General features: G+C 40.4%; 1 protein-coding gene across 3 annotated transcripts in view; it reads right to left on the reverse strand.

The window, feature by feature from the left end:
- Positions 1-18,483, reverse strand: part of LOC122809173 (amyloid-like protein 2) — a 1,365,390-nt gene that overhangs the window by 645,647 nt on the left and 701,260 nt on the right. For all 3 annotated transcript variants that reach the window (XM_044080467.1, XM_044080466.1, XM_044080465.1), the window contains exon 4: positions 4,900-5,012. In XM_044080467.1, coding sequence (XP_043936402.1) covers positions 4,900-5,012 — 113 coding nt within the window. The remainder of the gene's footprint in view (positions 1-4,899; positions 5,013-18,483) is intronic.

Raw genomic sequence — 18,483 nt, forward strand, 5'->3', positions numbered from 1 at the left:
AAATAAGCACTGATATGCAGAGGAAGAAATAAAGATATATTCCTCCTACGGTAAATACCCCTCACCCCCACTGATGACAAAATCTACGCAGCTGCCACACGGCAATGTTCTAATTAATTCTGTGAAGCAAATCATGTGTGGTGACTATACAGTTTCTTGTCTTGGGAAATTCATCTCTATGGAAAGTTTCCAAGTATATCTCATAAGTAGTGTTATAAGAAAGTCACAGACACTGTACAAATGCCAAGAGCCTGCACCACTAAATTATTTCAGTTAATCATTGCAAACTGAACAAGGCAAAAAAGTGAAGTGGAGATTATAGCACTGTATGCATGACACTTAATACTTGCACAGATTTGTCATGATACACATCGTCCAGTGTTGACTGCATGTGCCATAAACCTGTTGAATGAAAATCTGTACACAAAGACCATCAGACAAAGCAACACAAGTACAGATGTCAACTGTGAAAAACATTTGTAAAAGCTGCAACTTAGAAATAGAGTTAAACATTTCTGTTAGTGCCTCACATGGTATAGCAGTCTTGTAACTTTAATAATAAGCATTTCAGGGAAAGAAGTCATGAGGGGTGTGGATAAGCATCATCTATTGCAATTATGAGACTGGCATACTCTTATGGATTGTGTTCAAAAACATTAAATAGGAAGCCTACCCCCACACATCATACAAATTAATACATACATACACGCATGCATGATCTAAGTGCATGGCAGCCATAACAGTGACTCACTACATGAAGTTCTACACAAATTGGTACATGATTCTCAGACTTACTAGTACTTCTCACTACTTCCATTCTAAGTGAATGGAACTGTGATCTGCAAGAAGGACTGTAAGTAAACCTCGTTAGCAGTGACCTTATAGTACCTTAAGAGCAAAAAGTAGCTTTTTTGTTAAACAAGATCACATCAAGATATCTGTTCCTACGTGGGTAGTCAGTATTGGAAAAACAAATTTAGTAAACCTGCAATTATTTTGATACTGGTAGGTTTAAGTTTTGTATACATTTATGACAAAATAAAAAAAGTGTGTTTTTTTTACAGTTTCTGCCAGTATAAGCACACGAATGCAACTACTCATTAAGGGCCATGAAGTCAGCCACTAACAATCTTTTAAGTACCATTTTTTTAAATATGAGTTTAGATTTCCCTAGGCAAAACAATGAAATACTACACAATTTGGTTCAAGCACAATTTATTAAGCTTCACTTCTGTTTTTTCTTCTCATTTGACTCTTACTAATTATTGTTTTGTACGCTAGTTTAATTATAAGCCATTAATGCAATTCTATGGGTGGGAAGTACACATTCTCAAAGCCACAGCACCTTTTCTCTTATTCTACAACTGCATACTGTCATATAGTTGACAGATCTGCTGTTATGTGTGTCCCAGTCATGAAAACAGGCTGCCAAAAAGTTGTTAATTTTAACATTATGGTCAGGTTCAGATACTTTCCAGGAAGTGAGAGGCCTGCAGCAAGGCATGCTGGGCTCTGTTTTCTTATACAAAAGACAAGGAAAAAAAGGGTTTTCATTTCCCATGCAGATTTACTTGTGGAAAATTACACCAAATGAATAATCCACATTCTGAAAGGAAGTCTACCTATATGGCAAGTCTTCGGACATTTTACAGCTTAAATCTGCAAACCAGTCTTCTGTTCAGTAAAGAGGAGTTGGAATGCTTACTGGCATGAAGTGAGACAGACTGAGTTACATTTAGCATACACTAAAACTGAGAAGTGTTTCTCCCTGACTACATGAGGGAGTTAGCTTTACCAAAACTATACCTTTCAATGGCTTATGACATATTTGCCCTGTCCCAAATGCTAAAACATAATGCACTTGAATGTAACTGTAAGAATGCTGAGCTTGTAGATACATTACAGCTTCACCAATTACGCACTGTAGCAGTCACAAGAAACGAATTTAGCCAGCACTTCTCAGTATCAGCTACATTGTATTTCAGGTACAAATGCATATCATGTTTGGGTAATGGCCACGATAAGGACCATCATGTGTAATTCATACTCACAAATGCAATACTCATTTAGCTTGACTTTTTGAGGTCTGACAAATATACCTACAAAACCATAATGCTCCACAACACTGCACTTAGCAGCAATCACATTTCTTATTCCTAATTATATAATTAAACCAAACAAGAAAAGCACAAATACGGCCACTAATGGATGATACAAACGAAAAAGCAGAATACCAAAAACTATCACAACGGTGCTCCGGGGTACCACATGAGAACACACTAATCATGCTCCAAGCAGTAATTTATAAGCAAAATATATGTCAGCAAAATAGTATCCTGGGATAACAAAACAAGAAATTCGCATTAAAGCATCCTGGAATAACAAAACAAGAAATCCACATAACAAATACCTATATAAAAATATGTGGTTCTAGAAACTCAACAAAATTAGTTACAACGTATTATCTAAGGTTTGTTTCTCCACATTAACCCCAGTAACATCTCAATCACTACCTTGAGAATAGTTTTCACTCCTTCTTCAATAGTAAAGGCCTCCATTTTGCATCTTTGAGAATACCCAAGAAGGTGTATGCTGTATAATCCATTTATCAAGTCAATACGCACACAAACACACTTACTCTGTGGACCAGAACTTCAAGCAAACATAACCACACCAGAAAAGTTACACTAATCATCAGATTAATCACCCTAACAAAGGAGTGCCTAAGGATTGTATCCTTCTACAACAAACACTGCAAGACTTTTCCAGGAAACATAAAATGTTTCCAGGGACTCATGATGTCTTGGCCTAGCTGGAAGATGGGGAAAATTAACAGAGAGAGAGAGAAAAATATAAGCATGACAGTAAAGTCATGAAAATAAATTGCCTATGCACGGCATTTGGATACCTACTGGTACATCTGGCAATCTTGGCTTTTAATGCCAATGTTGCAACATCCAGTGATACCTGATACGTTTTATTTTCTGGGAAAAAAAATGAACAGACTGCAACACAGGAGCTTAGGAAATTAGGAACTACACTAAGCCAGTGGCCAAGAGGACCATATGATGCCTCTATATACAACTTTAAGCAGACACACTTAAAACTTCCTACCACCCAGTATAAGTAGACAATAGAATATGTATGCCTACCAATCCAAACATCAAGATTTGTCTTAAAGGCAGTCAAAATAGTACTTTTCTTGACCCGTACAAGTAATGTATTCCATAGGTAGCAAATACTCTGAGATAGGTACCAATCACTACAGCAAGTCTTGTTTACTTGTTGGTGGTGCAAGTTTAGATCTCTAGTACTAGTATTTGTAGAACCACTGGTTCAGCAAAGAAACAGAATGACAAATAGAGCTGGGTCTTTCATGACTCAAAAAGGGAAATAGAGCAGCGGATAGGCAACTGAGTATAGGGAGAGTTATGCTACTCCACCAAGGGAAACAGCCAGAGTAGCTGATAGGCATCTGAGTACAGGGTGAGTTATGCTACTCCATCAGGGCAGTTGAAGGATTTAAGGCCTTTAATTATTTACTTATTAAATTAAAAATCATGGTATTTCCAGCTGTGCAATATACTTGGATTTGTACAAACTAAAGCGGGCATTACATTCAACAATGGGTCTGATAAGAGAGAAGTACAGTGTTAAGGTCACATTTCTGCATCTTGAAGAGATTCCATTGGAAATTGTCTAGGCCAGAGAGAGAAGGATTTCCTGATTATGGTGAAAACGTGATGATCAAATGACAGAGAGGTGTCCACACAAGTACTCAGGTCCCTTATGACTGTATCTGTTTGAAGAGCAGCACCACTCACAACATATGAGGCTGGAACAGCCATTTTGCCAAATGTGACTATGCCCTTTTTTGCAGTTAACTTGAGACCACCTTCAGTACCCTAGGTATCTGCATATTCCACCCCTTTTTGGAACAATATAATGTCAGCATATAAGAAAATAAGAGTGTCCAGTCAGACATGCTTCAGGAGAATTGCTGCAGAAGTCTGTAAAATAAGTACACAAAATGGTTCAGCACTGCTTCCTATGGTAACACACTATTTACAGTTTTACTTGAGAGATGCTATCAGCATCTCTCAGTACTTGGAATATGATGGATAGCCAGTCTGCAATCCAGTAGACAATGTAGGGGTTTACATTAAATTTGTCTAACTTTTCAGTAACAACTACATGGAGGAATAGTGTCAAAAGCCTTGGACAAGCTAAGATAAGGCACATGCAGAGTTGTCACTATCCATAGTCTCTGCAATGTTTTCCACGGAGACTACTAGGTTCAGGTGACAAACCAAATTGAGTGGGCTTTAGAGCAGTTTCATTGCCTGTATTTGCAGAAATTAGTTCATATATGACATGTTCCATGGCTTTGCAAGTTAGGAGGGTGAGGCTGATGGGTCATTAATTACCTATGTCTGTAGAGGGACACAATGACTGTTCTCCAGGCACAGCATGACACTGTTGATAAGCTGAGGTTGAGCAGTTTACAATAAGTAGATAATCTGACAATATATATGGACTATTTTGTAAACATAACTATAACAATTATTTTGTCTGCTTTCAAAAAATCATGGCATACGAAATTCAAGAAGTACTTTATGACCTCAAAATGAGTACAAGAAAACATAGCAATGAAGGAAATTTTCTATCAGAGCATAAAATATATCAAAACATGTATAAGACTTTTCCTGATTATAAATATAACTGGAAGATATAATTTGGAAGTCATCACAAATAAAGGGTTATAAAATTTTTTACATTTTGCATTTGCATCTGGTACAGCTCCTAATTAGTTAGAAATCCTTTCTTTTATGGCAGCTCTAGACTTTTATCACAGATGCCTTTCTTCATCCTGTATATGAAAGCATACATTTCACTTACCTCTTTTGCTACATTGTGCCAGTACAGATAGCTCTCACATGAGTCCATCTTTTCTTGATGAAGAAACTTGCATTTGTCTGGAACCAGTAGTGCCTCACTTACAAACTCACCAACTGCAGAGGAAAAACAAACAAAACAAAAAACATCAGAGTGGCATGCATATATAACAGTGCCTCACTTACAAACTCACCAACTGCAGAGGAAAAACAAACAAAACAAAAAACATCAGAGTGGCATGCATATATAACAGTGCCTCACTTACAAACTCACCAACTGCAGAGGAAAAACAAACAAAACAAAAAACATCAGAGTGGCATGCATATATAACCAAAAGCAAGCATTTTACAATTCCTTTCAGTAAACAAAGAACCATTTGAAATTTATAAACAACACTCAACCCCAGCTGCCAGGGCACATTCATCAATTAATCTGGGTCTGCTATTTACTATCCATTTTGTAAACATCCATATGCCTTCAATATCAAGTTTTGCACAATAAGCTAGGCAGAATCAAGGGTAACATTGAGAAAATCATTTTGTGGCTCACCATAAGCTGGCAGCAAACAACAATGCTGATATTAACTTGTAGATTACGATTTAGAAAGAGGTATGCGATAGACCTGTATGAATAATTAATTAATTACCTAAGAATGCTGTGATGTCAGGTTAGAGAATAGGAGCCATTAAACATGGCTGGGCAAGAGCTTAAATGACAGAAGTCACAACAACAGTGAACACACAATGTATAAGTTACACCAAGAAACAAGCTGCTGGGCATTTTAACTTTGCACTTAACTGGAGCTGTCCCTTGACACTGTTTGAATCCCAATATGACTGTAACATTCTGCAGCAAAACAATCACATTGACTCACAGTTATGACTCTTGGTTCGGCACACTAATGATTTTAGCCTACAAACACAACTTAGTTACAATATATCATCTAAATCTTTAAAACTGTATTGCAAACCATAAAGCAGTTTCCACTTCCACCTCTGCAGTGCTATGCATGTTGACTTTTGAATATAGTCATACCTACAATATTTGCTACTGCTCAGTTCTATAATGGTTAATTTGGATCAGCTGCATTACCTGGACTACTGTTAATAGGTTCCTAGATCAGTTGCTAGTCATGTAGTCCAGGAGACCATTAAAGACACTAACTTGAATTCCCAATTGCACCAAAATACTGTCTGGTTAAGTAACTTGCACAACATTACACAGCAGGCAGACGAAGGCTGAGGGGAATCAAATCCTGTACAAAAGGAAGCTGCTCTTAGCCAGAGAAGTTTGTATTAACTGACCCTATATTATATTATATGGAAGCAACAAACCATGCCAGGGTATACTGTAAACAGTCCTCATGAACTAATAAAAGGGTGATGTTATACATGAAGACCATTATTAACTGTCCCCACCCCCCTCTAAGACATGCATCACAGGCATCTAAAGAACATTTTAGGACTGACTTAACTGCACTCATGAAATATGTAAAGTTGTATATAACTGAATAAGCTGTTGCAATACTTGACTTCAATCATACCAGACTACAAAAAATATATTATTCACTTCATAAAAAAGAATTTCATATCCACTACACTGGTAAGACTGGTTTTCAAAGAAAGATTTACTATATCTATTCCTGCAGCAATTCCAACACAGCAAAGCAGCAATCTTTTTCTATCTACCAGAGAAAACAAAGTTGCATTCACTTTTTACACTACTGTATTTATGGGACTGGATACATTTTTTTAAGAAGTTCTTTTCAATAGAACCAGGTCACTATTTAACCTACTTTTGATGTTCTGGTCCTTGTTCATTCTATCTATATTTTAACAATCAACTACAAAACTCATAGAAGACAGAACCTGCTTCAGCCCATTTTGTGTTGCTTAAGGCACAAAATGCACTAATGCAATAAAAAAAATTCTTAGCTGAAAGTCTTCAAATGTTTTGGTCTTTTGTGAAATACTTTGCGTCAGAGTAGCTCATACTTTAAGAGGGAGTACGGATGATCAAAGTAAGTACTGAGAGGCTTCCCCAGAATGGAAACTGGCTGAAATCTATATAGTGAATTTGGCTGTGAATAATGTTAAATGCTATGATTTTGTAGACAGAGATAAAGTTACATTCACCTTCCTTTTCCTGTCCAAGGGAACATAAGATACTGCTGCTGTGGAACAGACTCCCCATTCACATGAAACAAAGTTCATCCCTGTCCATTCTCAAGTGCAACTTAGATCTATGAATGGGAAACAGAATACTTACCCCAGAACTGCACTGTACTACTAATGGACAGATGCAGCTCCTAAATGCTTCATCCCATGCATGGGTCTCCTCAAATTATCTATGGCATTATCCCAGATATTCTCATTATGGGTAATATATAATTATCAACCATGGGATGGGTAAGGTCAACCTATAACCAAATGGGATAGGTTACATTTAGCACAAAGAGGGAAACTGGCTAGGCTTAAAATGGTCTGAAAGGCCAGCTAGCCTAGTATTTACCTGTGAATCTATAAACCTATGGGAAGGGCACACTGAACTCCCCTGTGGATCAATACATCAAGTTCTCAACACTACATAAAGAAAAGACCATCCTACTGACAGAAAGCCTGCCTCCACATATCCGTCTTTTCAAAGCCACTGGATAGCTTATCAATACAAATCACCACTATTCAGAATGGTGCATCTTTATCCAATCTTATCTGTCTACAAGTGTTAAAAATCCTGTTCTGTACTGTTATTTGCAAGAAAGGTATATCTTACACTAAGTTCTTAATGGTGTGATATATGTAATAAACCATGTTTGGTGTATATTTTTACATTAAGTTCATATAACAAGCTTTGATCATAAAGAAGTACTATTGAGACCACCCTCACTGCCCAACTAATTGATAAAAACATTCACGTTAGTTACATAAATTTTCTCTTAGCATCAACCAAACTGCCATGAATATCTCATGGATGCCTCATGGATTACTGATTTCATTTACACCTCTGAACCAACAATTTAAATTGCTTTGTAGCTCCTCAGTTTTTGGTATGACAACATTGTTTACAATACTTCTGAATCTCTCCCTAACTCAGCAGTTCTCAAAAGTTCTCAATTGTTGTCACAAAACTCTTTCTTGGAGATGCCATTTAATTGCAGTACTTGAATATTTTTATTATGTTCATCCCCAGACACTTTCTATGCTCAACAAAGGTTACATCCATAGCATTTAGTTTACCTAATGAAGAACGGCAAAAAGTTATGTGATATGCCATCCTTGCTTTAATTCCATGCTGTCCTGGTTCTGGCCAAGAGATATTTCTCAGTTCCTTCCTTCAATAACTTGTAAATATGTAAAGTTACAACAGTGTCTTGTCTGTTAAACTAATTTTAATTGACAAGTGCTTGCACTTCAGACAATAACAGGAGAAATAAAATGGGTAAATGCAGCTACAGCAGAACTCGATATACTTGAACAATAAAAATGTGTGAAGTTATAAAGGGTATAAGTTTATTTAGAATAGATTCCATAAGTTATGCTATCAAAAGAAGGCTGTCCCAGAAGAAAATGTGCATATGGTATCATACATTTAGATAATAGCATTCACTGTCTCATTTATTATGCAGATTGCTTCTTGGTTAGCACACAAATTAGACAACTGTACCAATCAGAAATTGATTCACATTATTCTAGTGCCTAACCCATTGCTAATTTATAAGTGAACGTAAAAGAAAACCAAAATGTTCATCACACAGCACCAACTTCGGGGCTCAGAGGCTATATGAAAATTCATCCAGTGTCAGTTACACTGGCATGTTTTCAAATCACTTGTCCGTGAGGTTGTGATGCTGGGAAATAAAATGTACCAGAACAGTTGAAGTAAGTGATGTCAGTCAGCTTCCAGAACACTACAAAGTACTAGTATTCACCATGAGCTAGTGACGATCACTGTTGAGTTATCAGTTGCTTATTTGCGGTCTAACAAAAGAACAGATTAGTAAATAATGTACAGCTTATATCCCTGGTGTTGACAACTACTGAACTATGAAAATTATTGATACAGTAACTGAAAATGCTTGAGTTATCTCCTCTGAATTGACAAAAAATGCATAAAGAGGATAAAAAGTACAGTTATGTACACTTACCGAAAATGTAGATGTCGGGGTGTATTCACTGTTCCAGTCATCGCATTTGGGTTATCCCTGCCAGGGTGGCCCTCAGTCGGCCTGAATACCAGAGGCGTAGTATTTCTGTGTTGGTTGCCATTGCCCCAGGACTGATGTCAGGTCATCAGTGTTAAAAATTAAGCCAGCCAACACCATTACATCATTTTTTCTTGCCCTTACTGACAGGAGCCCCCAAGAGGGAGCTAGGTTACGGTGGAAGAACACCACCAGTAGAACGTAAATACCAAAAAAGCCATGTAAGGATAGAGAGAGAAATTGAGAGTGAGAGACAAGGGGGCTGGAAGGAGGGAAACAAGAACTGCAACAGTGAATACACTCGAACATCTACATTTTTGGTAAATGTACACAACTGTACTATGTTCTTCATGCTTCACTGTTGGAGTCATCACATTTGCGTTGATTCCCAAAGCTGAAGAAAAGGGTGGAGGCAGTCAATAAGTCTGGGGGCTGGCTAGGATGCCCTGCAAGACTGCTGTGGCAAAGCCTGTCCTGGATTTGGAGAAGATAGGCAGGTCGTAATGCTTGGTGAAGTTATGAAGAGATGTCCATGTTGCAGCCTCCAGGATGCCCCTAGTGGGGATCCCTCTAAGGAAAGCTGCAGAGGTGGAGGTTGCTTTGGTAGAATGTGTCTTGACCCCCTTGGGGGGAGGTTTCCCATGCTGCTTGTAGCAGAAATGGATGCAGTGTGCTATCCATTTGGAAATGGTTTGTTTGGATATGGCTTGCCCTTTGCTCCTGCAACAAACCTGACTAACAATTGATCAGTCTTTATAAATGATTTAGCCCTGTCTAGGTAGAATCTGAGCTGTCTGTGCACATCTAGAGAGTGCAGAATCCTTTCCCCCTTGTTTTGTGGGTTAGGGAAAAAGGTGCACAAATGAATGGATTGGTTGAGAACCACACTCAACACCACTTTTGGCATGAAGGATGGGTTAGTCCTGATGGAGACCCTGTCAGCATGGAAAATGATGAAAGGCTCTACAGCCATTATTGCTTGTAGCTCGGATACTCTTCTAGCTGAAGTGATGGCCAGAAGCAATGCTGTCTTCCAAGAGAAGAACTTTAACTCTGCTGACACTGCTGGTTCAAAGGGGGGCAGGGTGAGCTTTTCCAAAACAAAGTTAAGGTCCCAAGCTGGGGTAGGTGCTCTTCTGGGTGGCCTCAAGTTCTTAGCCCCTCTTAGAAACTGTCTGATGAGAGGGTGGGAGAAAAAGGTGGCTCTGTGCTGAAATGAGCAGAGATGGCAGAGGCATGTATTTTAATGGAAGAGAAAGCTAGATCCCTGTGTAGTAGGTCAGCTAGGTAATCCAGGATGAATGGTAGGGAGGGCTGTGCAGTTCCAGCTCCCTTAGCCTGGATCCAGGTGCAAAACCTTTTCCACTTGTCAGTATAAGACTTTCTAGTGCTAGGGTGTCTGGCCTCACATATAACATCTAGAACTTGTTTGCTTAGATTGGCAGCTTGTGCAGTGGTCAGGGAATAAGCCAGGCTGCCAGATTGAGGTCTGCAATTGGGGATGCATGAATTCTCCACTCCTCTGGGTCAGGAGTGTTGGGATCTGAGGGAGATGCCATGGTGGCAGTGTTGACAGGCTGTGCAGCAGAGGATACCAGTGCTGACATGGCCAGTCTGGGGCAATCAGAATCGTCCTTGGTTTTCTCCTCCCTTATTTTGAGCAGTACCCTTGAAATGAGTGGTAGAGGGGGGAATGCGTAGACTGAGAGATTGATCCACTGGAAGGATACAGCATCCACTTTCCAGGCCTTGCTGTGAGGTTCCCTGGTGCAGAATTTGCTGAGCTGATGATTGGAGTAGGATGCAAAGAGGTCAACCTTTGGGGTGCTCCATTTATGGGTTACAAGGGTGAAGGTTCTTTGGTCTAGCTGCCACTCATTTGGGTCCAGAAGATTTCTGCTTAAGCTGTCTGCCAGAAAGATTAGAGAGCCTGGCAGGAATTGTGCTAACAGGTGTAGTTGCATGGCTGAGGCCGTGTGCCAAAGGGTCATGGCAAGCCTGCACAGAGGGTACGAGTGAGTCCCTCCCTGCTTATTGATATACAGATGTATTTGGTTTGGGCTCCATTGGCCCTGAATGCACCTGCCGTCCAGGTGTGCACACCAGGCATATTCTGATGCATCTGTGGTGAGGGTCTGGGTGGAATGGGGTTGTAAGAAGGGTAGTCTCTTGTTGTGGTAGCATGCTGCTGCCCCCAAAAGAGAATATTCCCTTAAACAAGGTATCATTGTTATAAGAGTTTCCAAGTCTTGGGAGTGTTGACACCAAAGGCTTTTTAAGTACCATTGTAGTTTCCTCTTATCCAGTCTGCCATATGAACTGAGTAGAATGCAAGAAGCCATGAACCCCAGAGCTTGCAGGATTTTCCTTGTGGATAACTGGGGTCTGGTGGCTAGTTGAGAGAAGTAGGTTGTCAAGTAGGTTTGTTTTTCTGGTGTAAAGAATGTCATCTGGGATGCCGTGTCCAGGCTTGCTCCCAGGAATACAATATTTTGCGTGGGTACTAGTTTGGATTTCTTTTCATTGATAGTATATCCCAGGGAGGTCAGTAGGTCCTTTACAAAGGTCAGGTGCTTTAGAAGCTTTTCCTGACTGCCTGCCTGAATCAGGCAGTGCTCTAAATATGGGTAAGTTTGAATGTTTCTTTGTCTGCAAAAAGCAATGGCGGGAGGCAGGCATTTTGTGAAAACTCTGGGAGCAGTGGATAAGTCAAAGGGATGCACAGAGAACTGAAAGTGCAATGATCCTGCTCTGAAACATAGATATTTCCTGCAAGATTCCCTGATTGGGGTTATTAGGTAGGTCTCTTTTAGGTCTAGGGTGGCTAACCATGCATCCTTGGAGAGCATAGGTAAAAGTTTCTGGAGGGCGAGCATTTTGAATTTTGGTATCACCAGAAAGTGATTAGAATGGATAGATCAAGAATGGGGTGCCAGGTGCCCTCTTTTCTGGGTACCAGGGAGAGTCTGGAGTAGAAACCTTGGCCTACCTGTTCTGCAGGAACATGCTCTATTGCCCTCATAGAGAGCAGGGAAAGGACTTGTTTTTTGGCCTCTGCCCACTGGTGTGGGGGAAGATCTAGGAACCCTTTTGGGGCTGGTAGAGTGTGGAAATAAAATTTGTATCCCTGGGACACTATGTTGAGGACCCAGCGGTCGTTGATAATGGTGGCCCAGCTTGGTGGAAGGAGAGTTTTCCTCCTAGGGGCAAGAGTGAGTGGGCAGAGGAGGGGGTGGAAGTGTAAAGTCATTGTGAGTTCTTACCATGAGGGGGTGGCTTAGCACTCCCTGGTTTTGAAGAGGAAGAATTCCATTGCTTAGATCTCTGCATTCCCTGGGGCTGCTGTCTGGGGGGCCTGCTTCCCCGGAGTCTGGGCTGAGCTGACCTGGAGGGGGCAGGAAAGGACCAGTGCTTGGAGGTGCACTGCCTACTGAACCTCAGTGGCTGGACCTGCAAGAAGTCTTTAACTGTCTGCATAGATTTAGCTTTTTCTTCCATCTTTTTTAAGACCTCCTCTGCCTTGGTGCCAAATAAGTTGTCTTTGTGCAGTGGTGTGTCCAATAATTTGGATCTGGCAAGGGCTGTTCCTTTAGCCAAGCATGCCTTCTAAGGACAGAACCAGTGACTGCTCCCCTGCAAGATGCTTCTAGGGTATCAAAACCACATTGTAAGGTGTGCTTAGTTACTTGACTTGGAGACTGCATTAACTCTTTACTTTCTGCACAAGCAGGAAAAGACGATTATTTTTTGTTTGAGGAGTTCCATGGTATGTTGCTGATATTTCAGCATATGGAACTGACAATGTAGTGTTCTAACAGCAAGAGTAGCAGAGGTGTATACTTTTTTACCCCATCTGTCTAATGCTCAGGAATCCCTATCTGAGGGGGTGGGATTCTTAGCAGAAGTAGCTTTAATTCCTTCAGGTCCTTGAGAGATAAACTCAGGATCAGCAGTTGGATTTTTTAAAAGAAATTTGAGAGTCAGAGACTCTATAGTACCTGTCTGGTTTCCTGGAAGCAGGAGGGAGGATGTCAGGATTCAAACTGGATTCCATAAAAACATCATCCACAACATCCAGGACAGGAGGAATGGCCAGAGGACTGTGCTGTGGAAGATCTAAGAATTCCCTGAATCTCTTTTTTGACTGAAGGTAGTCCTGACATTCCCATTGGAAATGCTCCCCTAAGGTATGTAGCATTTCCCCAAAGGAAAAGTCCTCCGGTAGAGAGGCTGAAGGGATGGATTCCTCTGCATCAGAATCCTCATAAACTGAGAGGGGTTGCATATCTTCATATTCAGATGCATCAAAGTCATAGGACTCCTGTTCAGATAAAGCTACTGGGGACAAATCTCTTTTTCTTTTGGAAGGGGTAGCCTGGCTTCCCCTGATGAGCATTATAAGGTCTTCTGCCATGTTAAGCATCTGTGACTGAGGCAAGAAAGCAGGTGCCTGAGATTGGGTCAGTTCGTACCCTGGGCCTTAGAAACTCAGTAGTCTTAGAATGAATGGTAGACATGAAGGAAGTCATCGGTCTGTGTCGAGAATCAGTAGTGCAAAGTACTTCCTCAGAAGCCTGTGCCTGCTCAGTGGCTCTGGAGCCATCCAAGGTAGAGACATCCACAGGATCCTTAGTCGATGAAGACTCTTGCGGCATACTGCACTCTGAAAGGGTCTCAGTAGCGGCCTATGAATCCACAGAAGCGGGCTTCAGGGGCTGTAAAATCGCCTCACTGAAGACCGGAGAATTGACAACTAGCTTAACGGAAGCGTTGTCGGCAGTTTTGGACCTGTGCAGTCTGTCTCTGTCTTTAACTTTACGTTTTTTCAGAAGATCTGCTGTCAGATGGCTTACCGAAGCCATATCAGAATTTGAGGACTGAGAGTGAAAATATCAAGCTACAGTAAGGGCCGACGATGTATAGTTCTGGTGTTGAACAAAGCACAAAAGTGAGAGCAGGGGACGTTATGGTCTGGGCCTAAGCAAGGGATGCAGTAAGAAAGAAAATCTCTGCATGGTATTTGCTTTCCACAGGCATGACAATTGTTAACTTTTTCTGATATCGGTTAGAGCAAGAAAAAAGGATCATCATGCGAACTGCTTCTGATTTGGGCCCCTCAGCAAGAAAGACTGACATAATGGCATAGGCTGCCTTAATTTATAACACTGATGACCTGACACCAGTCCTGGGGCGAAGGCAACTGACGCAGAAATACTATGCCTCTGGTATTCGGGCCGACTGAGGGCTACCCTGGCAGGGATAACCCAAATGTGATGATGACTGCAACAGTGAAACACGAAGAACATCTGATTTTTACATTTTTATTTGGTGCATTCAATGTCATTCATACAGCAGTGCAACAAATATTTGCAAAATAAAGTAGAGCTTGACTTTTAATTAACTTTTATTGCTATATATAGGAAATAAATGAGAGAAATAACCAAAAGTTTAAGATAAAACATTAAGAAGTTTAGACAGCAGAATTTTAATGTATTTGCAGCACTTAAAGAACATGTTTGCTGTTAACAGAAAATGTTATCAGATATCTATTGCAACTATTTCTGCAAAGAGGAAAAACTAAATCAAAGCATGCATCTGCAGAGATCCTGTTCAAATTATCTGTAAAACTACTTTAATTCATTTATGACAAACTTTCAAAATACTACAGGTCTGCAAACTTGTGTAGGGTGCTCTGGTAAATATTCAGTGTTTACAGGTCTTGTGTAAGTCAATCAGAGAGAGAATGGCTCCCAGATTGCAAAATAAGGACTAAAAGATTTTCAGTTTGATACAAAACTTTATGAATATCAGAGCTGTTGCTAAAATAACAGGCATCAACAATGCATTCTACTCAACATTTTTCTGTACTTAAACAGTTGCATTCCCAAAATGAGTGTATGCATACTGACAGTTAAAATAAGGAATGGCTGCATCCTGTTAGGTAGCAGTAAATGCACATTTTCTGTAATGCTGCTTCATTTTTACATTTCTTTTTCTATTTTACTGAATTAACTTTATCATTATAGTTACTTTCATTGCTTCCCTTGAATAAGTATTCTAGCTCACTGTTGTTAATTGCACTGCAGACTTCCTCAGTGTTGGGCTCTGTGTCCTTTTTCACCTCCATTTGTTCAGCCATTCCTTCATTTAATATTTTTTTATTTATTAAAAATGTTTTTGAAGCACATATCTCTTCACTATATTGAACTCAACTATCTTTCTCACTCCAACTACTTAACTGTTTCTTTTTTCATTCTGAAGTTATGTATGTTAAATTTATGTTTTTCAAATATGACTCATTTACAAAATGTGTTACTGAGCGCTTTAACAATGTAATCGGTAATACAGCATTAGCTGCTAATTCATATTGCTGTCTAAACCCCTGCTCAAAGAATTTCAGAATTTGTCACCATTTTCAGTGATTGGTAGCCTCTACCACATTAAGTAAAGACTGCACATCCTTTGTTTAATAAAACTGAGGGCAATGGTCTCTGCAACCAGATGTAGTAACAAAAAAAAAAAAAAAAAAAAAAAAACAGGCTGTAGTAAGATGAAAATTGTTACAGCTATGGATGTGGTGTATACTCAAATGCCAAGCCAGGACCCTTTATGGCTTTGGAGGCTAATGTGTTTGTAGCTATGAAACAGTCCCAATGGCCCTTTACAGGGTCACTCAAGTTTAGACAGGAGATCTGTGATTTCTCTCTTGTACTTCTGTGTTGTGTGCTATACCTTTTTAGTTTGTGTTTAATAGCTTGGCAAACTGGTTTGGATTGCTCTTCACTCATGGAAAAACTACTCCTCTACAGACCAGTAACATACACTGCATCAAATTGGGAGGCTCAAAGATTCCTGGACTTTATTAAAAGAGATACCCTTATCCAGACAGTGCGCACACCCACCACAGGTTCAAAAATACTGGATCTGGTACTCATCAATATGGGGGAGCACTGCACACACATGCACCTACCAATCCCCCCCCAACATTGTGTCACATCCTCACTGGTCCCGCCCCCCCAACATTATGTCACATCCTCACTGCCCCCCCCCAACATTGTGTCACATCCTCACTGGTGAGTTGAAACCAAAAAGCTGTCTTCTTTGGGATGAAAATCAACTTGTTAACCCTAGCAAACCATGTAACAGTTAAGAACTGTTCTTAACGTCCTATTAAGTGAATGAAAGTTTGTCAACATTCAATACCCATCTTAACCCCAAGTTCACAGCAAGCAACCTATGCGGAATTGATTGCAGATACCCTGTACAACCTTGTAAATGGCTGTATAGGGGCTGCTGTCCTACTAGACGAAAGCCCAGAACAAACTCAAAAAAACAAACCACACTGGTGGATTCCTAATCTTAATAGGGTATAACAAAAGGAAAAATCATGGCTAAAATCAGGAAGGGCAGCTCCCATAATGATAAGAGCTCTTTCATTAAACTAAACAAGAAACTAAGGGGACTAAATAAGTTCAAAAAGGCTTACTATGAGGTCAAGATAGTTTCACAGGTTAAAGACAACCACAAGGCCTTTTAAGGTGGAAAACAGCAGTGTGCAGAGCTGGTGGTCAGTGGTGCCAAGTTCACTGAGCACAGCAACATAGTGAATCTTCTGGCTGACAAATTCAACTCAAACGTCACCCCCCCCCCACCTGCCTTGCCTCCACCATACAATACCTATTATCGTAGCACACAACTATTAGAAGGGAGCAGGTCCTGATGATGCCCACTAAGATGGAAAATATAGCCTCAATGGGCCCTGACAGTATCCCAGGATGCCTTCTAAATAGTTTGAAACATGACCTATTAAGACCACTTGAGACACTATTCAACTATGGCTTCAGAACAGGCCTTGCACCATGAGAATGGAGGACTGGAATGGTTAAATAATTTCACAAGGGTGGAACACTAACTGACCCCCCAAAACAACAGACCTATTAATCCAGCTGGTATGATAAGCATAGCCATGGAACGAATTATCACGGAAATAATCAACAAAAACATAGGCCACCTTCAGACAGTGGACCTGACCTTATTTGGCTTTGTCAACTGAAGGTGATGCCTACAAAATCTGTTGGGCTTCTTTTAGAAAATCATCAAGGCAGTGGATGACAGGAAAATGGTGCATACCACCTAAGCGGACCAGGCTAAGGCATTCAGCACAATAACCCACTTGGGTATGGTTAGCAAACTCACCAAACTGGGCATATACCTCTATATAAGTCACTGGATTGCCAGGTAGCTCACAGACAATACCTAGGAGGCTGGGCTTGGTGAGCCCACCTCTACTAAGAGACCAGTCACCACCAGGATACCTCAGGGCTCCATTCTGGGACTGCTCCTATTTGGCATCTATATCTCAGAGAAAAAGGAATGTCAATGGCCTTTGGTTTACTGAGTTCACAGATGACTGCAAATAGGGTGCAACCACAGATTCCCCCAATGAGACAAACATCTTACAAGAGGGTCTAACACAGACAAATGACTAATGTCAAAGTCACAAATTAAAACCCATTGCCAAGAAATGCATTGTAATGCGTTTTGGGAAAACAGCCATCTAAAAAATTACTTCATAAATAAGACACCCCTAAGAGATGACCTTAGGGTCAGGGTCAGGGATCAGAGTCAGGGATCTGGGAGCATGTGTAGACAATAACGTGACCAGGGTAGTGAAAAAAAACATTTTATGTTGCCCAACTTAATAACAGCATGGCATCCAGGACTAAGGGGGTCATAGTGTCACTTTATGTGGTCCTTATCAGTCCTATCTTTGGTTATAATGCCCTCTGGACCAGACATATGCAACAGTTGGAAAGCCTACAAAGGTTTCTTACCACGACAATCCAGGGTATAAACAGAGCATCTTATATGGATCACCTTAAAGCCATCTCTCTGTACTCAGTCTCCTACAGAGTACAGAAAGGAAATCAATGTCTGGAATACAAGGCATCCTTGGATCCAGCTCTGAAGGACACTTTCTACATCTGTAAAATGAACAGTATGAGAATCACTAGATCCAGGGATTTAAATTTTGCTTGTGACATAAATAGGACATATTGGTGAGAAAACATACATGACACAGAGGATCCCCATGCTCTGGAACAGGCTGCCCATCCATTTGAAGCAGAATCCATCCCAAACTCTACTGAAGCATAACCTTGACCAATGGATGAGAATCAGAAATTCATCATAGGTTTGGACCCCATGTCTCTGACAGGCAGAGACATACAGTAACTGTTGAAACTAACATAACCGCCCCCTCTGCATAACCTTTAGAAGCTTCCTAACTAACATATACCCTCCTAACAAATGCCCAAGATACATAGGGACACAACTGGGTTGGACTGTGCAACTAGACATAAAGGACCTGATGGTTGTTAGCCTAG

Source organism: Protopterus annectens, chromosome 8.part0, assembly GCF_019279795.1.
Source record: "Protopterus annectens isolate FY-2018-M chromosome 8.part0, PAN1.0, whole genome shotgun sequence".
In the NCBI taxonomy this organism is placed as follows: domain Eukaryota; kingdom Metazoa; phylum Chordata; order Ceratodontiformes; family Protopteridae; genus Protopterus; species Protopterus annectens.